This window comes from Haliotis rubra, unplaced genomic scaffold (assembly GCF_003918875.1).
Source record: "Haliotis rubra isolate DU_JTF1 unplaced genomic scaffold, ASM391887v1 Scf480, whole genome shotgun sequence".
In the NCBI taxonomy this organism is placed as follows: domain Eukaryota; kingdom Metazoa; phylum Mollusca; class Gastropoda; order Lepetellida; family Haliotidae; genus Haliotis; species Haliotis rubra.
Window position 1 is genome coordinate 617,662 of NW_025767169.1, and position 7,407 is coordinate 625,068.

A 7,407-nucleotide genomic window follows, 5' to 3' on the forward strand; every position below is an offset into this window, starting at 1 on the left:
GTGGAGTCATCCCACAGATGGAATCCCTAACTTGTCAGCTTGCTGACGGGGTTAACCACGTTGAATATGTGGACAAAGGGTCTGACTTTGGATTAGAAGGTCCGTGGTTCGAAGCCCAGCACGGTACTCGGAAATTTTATGGCCGCTACATTGGCGTCCAACGTGTGGCGCCAAATTGTACCCATGTTTTTGTGGTTCGGCTCTGGGCTGCTGCTCAAGACAACACAAGGCAATGGTGATGAGATGAATTTTATTCAAATGATGAATGAAGCTGTTGCTGAGGGTCAAGCCTGAGAAGGGAAAAGATGTTTCCAGTTCAGCATCAGCAAGTGGAGTCATAAAATTTAAATCCAGTAAATAATTTTAACAAATTTTAACAATAAATATTAAATAGTTTTAAATATCACAGTAAATATGTTATCAATTTAAATACCAGGATAAAGTTATTGCACTTTTGAAAAAAAATGTAAGCACATGGTTTCAGCCATGTTTATAATTTACATTATTTGTAAAACTAATATATTTAACTAAATTTATATAATTATCAATGAAATATTACTTTTAATGTTATACTATTATTATTGCAATAACATTTTGCACCTTTTCATAGGGATTTATAAAGTAAAGAGGCAGATGGAAACATATTAGCAGAATGGTCATACCTGAGAAAGGAAAAGATGTTTCCAGTGGAACAGCAAGTGGAAAACAGGTAGCCAAAGGAAGTAAGGTCAGAGGACACAATAGCTAATTAGGAATGATGTGACGTATAAATAGAAAAGGGAAAATCCCAAAGAATGGGTTATCTGGCTAAAAATAGAGAAGAAGTGAAGGGAAATCCTTGTTGACAAGGCTCCAGGAAACAGAAGGAAAGGTGAAGATGTATAGAGGCGGCATTCAACGGCAAGACTCGGACAACATCGAACAAATGAACATTTAACATATATTGATATTTATGAAACATGATGAAATCAATTGTAAATAGATTTAGTTTTCAGGCAATATTAATAAAAGCACTGCTACATACTGATAATATAGACAATGAAATGTTATGAAATGGACCAACACCAATTATCATTTTGTTGTCAAGATACAAATCAATAGTGGATTTATCATTTGTGGATTTATGTCTTCTGGCCGATGACAGTTATTCCCCTTTGTGTCACGTGAACACCTCTGTTCACTACATACATGCAGTCGATGGTTCAGCATTCTTCCAACTTGTCGGCCATTAGTTCCAGTTCATCTGCCAATTCAGATACATTATTTTCAACTTTGATGCGGTCTTCAACAAGTCCTTTAATGCTCAAACCGATTCCTATCGCTGTCCAAACACCACCGGCAACGCGGAGGGCTTTGGCACTCTTGCTGAGAGCCTTCAACCCAGAAACCCCACCTGCGAGTTTCGGATTTGCGCTCGCTCTGGCCACTGCACCTTCAACAGCATCGGTAACAACATGTCCACGGTCTAGGGACATTCCACACAGTGGACACTTTTGAGCTGCTCTTACGATGGTAATGGCTTCCTTGATCTTTTGAGGAAACGAATAAACCCCATATGCCAAGTTACCACTTGTTTTTAAAATCCGCCCAATTTCATATGTTGACATTCCGTGGCCTTTCAGTCGACTTGTTAGCTCTTCGACTAATGTGTTGAGTTTCCTATTCAGCCGGTCGAGTTCCGCTTGGGCGTCTTCTATTGCCTTGTTAACAACTCTGAACTCGATTGCTTGAGTTGCCAGGTCACCTGCCCCGGTAACTATTCCAATTCCTCCACTCAATGCTATAAGTGTGGTGGACAGACCTCCAGTGAAAGGAGCGAGAATGGCGCCTGCGAGAGACAATCCACCGGAAACAATACCAGTAGAGTGGAAGAGCACTTTAGCATTATTCATCTGTTTCTGTGTCGCTCGCAACGCCCGCGCAAGCGTCTGCAGTGTACGTGCAGTTCGTTTCTGTGCGTCGCGACAGTCCAAAGATGTCTGCTCCAGGCTGTCGTCTCCTAAGAATAGAACATAATATTGAAACACATATAAACTGAGTGCACTCCGTGAAGTTACCAACAACCTCATTGGACCCGCGCTAGGATTCGATCCCCAGAAATCTAGTTCGCGTAGACACATGGCATCAAAGTCAGAGATCCCTCTCTAATCTGGATGCCTCTAATCTGGACCTTCACAGGTCATGAGCGAGTGAGTGAGTTGGGTTTTACGCCGCTTTTAGCAATATTCCAGCAATGTCACGGCGGGGGACACCAGAAATGGGCTTCACACATTGTACCCATGTGGGGAATCGAACCCGGGCGAACGCTTTAACAACTAACCTACTCCACAGCCACTCACATGTCATGAAAGATCAGAACTACGTTTTAGATGAAATGAAGTGCATAAACACATTGGAAATTTTAATTTTATTTGGAAAGTAGGTTCTAATGTCTCCAACCCAGATAGACAGACAGGTAGATAATGAATGGGCTCTTATAACCTAGACGGTCCGGCCTTTGAACCGACTGGACAGCTAAAGTACTGTCGGAAATAGAAAAACAACTTTTTTTCCGCATTAATATCTACAACTTATGTAGTTAATATGTGTAAGTGTGAAATATATGTTAAACTAAGTTCGGCCTAACTACAGTCTCAGTGGTAGGGAGATAGGAAACGTATCCTTTACTGAGGAGAGATTAGTGCAGAAATGAGAACTAAGTCCAAAGCGACTTATGTGAAATAGACCATATTTTTATGCAAATTAGTGTGCAATGATATTATATTACAAAGGACAATTTTAAATGTCTAATTTGAAATTATACTTAACTTCATTATAAACGATAGCTGACGTAAAAAATAATATGTTTAATTCTGAAACTATGAAGGATGTAGCAACCATGGAGTCTCACTATCACTATAAATAGAAACAGGTAGGAGTGGTCGTCTCAAAAGCAAATCCAGGACGGGTATCGCAGACGGTGGTTGGGGTCGGGCTGGGAGATAGAGATATAAGCTGAGATAAGATAATCCTCAGGGGAATTAAACTGGGAAGCAAACGGCATGTCATAACAAATTACAAACAATATACAGTCCTGTCGATCTTCGGGTGGTCATGCTATTTTGAGACATTTAATACGATGGCTGATTTAAGCTTTTCCACGGGTATCATACCCGTTTACGCATCTCAACATAAACTTTATGATCCATATAGGAGACATATTCAAAAAATGAAAAAGCATAAAATATCTTTGAGGTATAACCCCTTGTGCTTGTAGGCAGGACGTGCATTTCATGCCAGGCGAGTCTACGGTCCGTCGTCATACCTGGCTGAGCAACCTTATTGCCATCTATAGTCCGATCTATTATTTTGAGCAGCTACTCGTATTTTTTCCCGATTTTAAGAGTAAACATGCTTTTCTGTATATACTATTATGCATACCACTGAATGCCCAGTTAGGCCGATGTGGGTTATTTCGATATGCTATTTGTAAATTTGTAAATTTTCGGGATACAGAATAACAGCCTAAAAACAGTGGTTTTTTTTCTATTTCCGGCAGTTCTTTTTTTTTTTTAGTACACAATCCAGAAAATGTGCGTCTCCCCGAAAACACTACTTCACTCCAAGTTTACTGCTCGTCAGTGTAAACAAGATGGGCTCGGCAAATTCCAAAGGAGATCAATTCCTCGAGAATTAATTATACTTGCGCTCGATGTATTGTGTGGGTGATAATGTCTGACGTCAGCAAAGCTCGCTGACAGTACTTTGTGCAATACGTTACGATATACTTCCTGTTGCAGAGAGAATGTCAATCTGACATCAATAACGTTAGATGAACAAAGTTTCATCTACTGTGATATTAAAACTGTTGTGAACCTTCAGTTGTACAATTTGTGCTCCAATTATTTTATCAGTATATAGATATACAGCGAATCCCCGTTATACGACACGGTGTCGTCGTCCCCCGTTATTCCACACTCTGTCGTTATAAATGAAACACACATTCCTCGCCATGTATAAAGGCCCATCTGGATTGCATGACAAGGATGTAATTAAGTAAAAGTGTTTGATTTGAAAACATGTGGGTGATTTTCCAAATCTAGCGGGAGAGATGTAGCGAATGTAAAAATCAGATCCTTATTGTCAGTATAGAATGCTCATACTATTCACCCAACATATTGCATAATAGAAGACAGCTTTGATGATAAAAGACATAAACATGTACGAGTACTTACTTGAATTTCCCATTGTGTCGCAGTGCAAGTTTCATTCGATATCAGAGCTGATATTATTACAGCGACACTGAATCTGCCTTAACCTGCCTCGCACTGAAAAGCGTCAGCAATTTGATGGGACATATGTATTTTTAGCCAATGAGCCCCCTTGTTCTTTCAAGTGTGGTTAAGGCCAAGGTCGTCAATGGCGAACGGGCACGACACAATTCTGTTTGCGATGAATATATGTATTTAAACTCATTATGACAGTGAGATGTAAGTGTCTCCGAAAGACGCCCTCAGTTCAACATGTTTTTGTGAATGTCGTATGTATAAACTGTGAAATAAACAAGAAAATGGATGAGTTACCGCTACAAATTCTGAGCAGGGATTTTGGCTTGGAATCGAGAAATGACGATTTTTCGAGCTTCCCCAGACCCTAGCTCCCAAAGTACTGCTTCGATTTTCGTGCTGTATGTCTCATTTTGTAGGTAAATCTAATGGCTTGAAATGTGTGCACACTTTAAATGTGATAAATACAGTGAGCATTGTTGAATTCGCCCTGAAACGAACTTGGTGTGTTGACTTCGTTACATCCCTTTCTTTTTATATAGTACTAAGACCCCGTCAGTGACAGTATATACCTTGACAGCATTTGTTTAGCGTTACAAGCCCCTGTGGGTTAGAGATTCAAATACACGAACGTCCGTTTTTTGGCATAACGGCTCTCACTGGTCCAACTGAGTGTTTTCTAACGATCTTGCGGGCTTGTTGTGATTGTACGTGCGCTTCCAACAGTTTTAGGAAATGTAATAAATCGCTATGAGTTTCAAAACAATAATATTATTTCTGTATGTAACTAATCAACTTTAATCTTTAACATTGGGCATATATTTCACATCTCTGGGAATATCTTAGTCTGCCGTTTTTTTAGTTATTCATATATTTTTCAACGAATTCATTTTAAATTCCACTTTGGTATGTCAGCAAGGTTACACCTATGTTCAGTTTGAGAAATATTTCAAAGTCATTATTGAGATGTATCAAGGGTGTTTTATTCTTTAAAATAAATAAGCAAAAACAAGAACACCAATGTAATGTATGAGTAATTTGGTGATATTTGGTACCATTGCAATCAAACAGAAATAGTGTTATCGTTCTTGTTAAAGTAGCTTTGATGTTCCTACGCCAATATGAAATCCTTCCAGAGGGGCACAAGTCGCTATTCGGCTTGTCCTGGAATAACACGTTGGTCACAAATGACCCCATTCGTCACCACTCGCCCCTTTCCACAACCTCCATTAAGACCCCATTCGTCACCACTCGCCCCTTTCCGTTGCCTCCAAGGAGACCCCGTGCCCCTATCGATGGATGTTATGCGCAAAAATACCAATACCAATCCGAAAGCAGGCAAGCACTGAGATGTTTAATAAAATTAATCACGAGAACTTGAATCTGTTAAGGCATTAAGTGATTGTTTAAAAATCGTGAAAAATATATCTTAATTTTTGTAAATCCTCAGAATTGTGTTTCCATAATAGAAAATTTCGAATAAAGACAGGACCATGAATGATGACAAATCCAGATGCACACACGTGTGTTTGTTTACATAACGACCCTCATGTTTCCAATTGAGCGTTTTCCCTGACGATCTTGCGGGCTTGCTTTGGAGATTGTATGTGCGTTTTTCGACATTTTTAGGTAATGAAAAGATAGCTACCAGTTTCAAAATAATATATTTATCGGGATTCTTGAGAGGCATTTAGAAGTTGGTGAATAAAGAAGACAAGTATATGGATGGCAGCTTCATATTCATTATATAACACAACTTTTCTGGGCCACTTCTTGCCCCTTTTTCTTAAATATATTTATCATAACTAATAAATTTTAAACTTAAACGATGTACTTACCTTTCACTTTACTGGGCTGATTTACTCTGACGTTTCCGAGGCCCTTCATGCTGTTTTTAGCATATTCATTTTAAATTCCTCCAGGGGTATAGTGGCATGGTTACATGCAAGTTCAGACTACTGGTCCGCGTCCATCAAAGCACGGTAGGACTCTCCACGATTTCTTCAGTTTGAGATATATTTTAAAGTATGTGGCACCCATGAAGGGCCACCTCCTCGTGGTGGGTGCTGGGTAACGCTAAGCGCCCTTCAACCCCCCGTTGTGGACCCGGGGGGATATTTGGTCCACCAACCCGTTTGCCGTGGGTTGCGCCCCTGTGTCGGTGGAGGACGGGAGGCTGGTGGTTGAGGGCACTGGTTCCAGGAACAGTGTTCCTCTGCCCAACACACCACTTCGCCCCTTACTTCACCTAGACGGGTGGTAGAACTGGCCCGGTTCTATCAATCGGCTGGTCATGATAAGCCCTGTACATGTAAAATTTGCTGCACAAATTTTAGAAATTATTTCAAATTTTTGTCAGTGGTCTTGGCTTCAAGATGATATATTTATATTTTGATTGTACTACTGCGATTTAGTAATTTGCCTAGAGTCCTATGTCCAGAAGGCAGTGGCTCATGGGCCAATCTGGTGGAATAATTGCTTGTTGATTGTTCTGCTTGAGTATATCATCCGGGTATCCTTGGTGCTGCAAGTCGGAAACCCACTTGTGATTAGCATTGTCCTTGTGATACTCCGTGGTGGGTGGGGAGCCCGGATGATGAATCAAATTAAACTTACCATGGATTACCAAACCCCCACAAAAAAAACAAAACGTCCACTCGATAATGATGATGAGCAGAGACCATCCAAATCAACAGAAAATTGGCCACGTTTCCTGGTTCTCGACACTGTAGACGAGACACCACTAAAGCTGAATCCTTTTGTGATTTCTAAGGGTATATATGGCATCGCAGGTGAAGTAAAGAACATAAAACGCTTGCGTTCAGGATCATTATTGATTGAATGCCTTCGGAAACAACAAGCTGCCAACCTGATGATAACGGAAACATTTGCTGGAATCCACGTTTCAGTTACTGCGCACAGAACACTGAACACCAGTAAAGGAGTTATAAGAGACAGAGATCGTTTGTTAGCCGACATGTAAGAACTGGACATCGTATCCGAAATGAAAGATCAGGGAGTGACATATGTCAAGCGATTTACCACCCGCAAAAACAATGACGTAATTCCGACGAACACATACCTCTTTTCATTCTCTTCACCAAATCCTCCAAAGTCTGTAAAGGTTGGTTACTGTAGCATC

General features: G+C 40.4%; 1 protein-coding gene across 1 annotated transcript; it reads right to left on the reverse strand.

Annotated features, from left to right (window-relative positions):
* Nucleotides 1-233: 233 nt before the first annotated feature.
* Nucleotides 234-4,333, reverse strand: LOC124291077. Its single transcript, XM_046727985.1, has 2 exons — nt 4,215-4,333; nt 234-1,999 (listed from the first exon to the last, which is right to left on the reverse strand). The coding sequence occupies exons 1-2, from the start codon at nt 4,225-4,227 to the stop codon at nt 1,203-1,205; spliced, it is 810 nt and encodes a 269-aa protein (XP_046583941.1). The 5' UTR covers nt 4,228-4,333; the 3' UTR covers nt 234-1,202.
* Between the last annotated feature and the right edge of the window lie 3,074 nt (nt 4,334-7,407).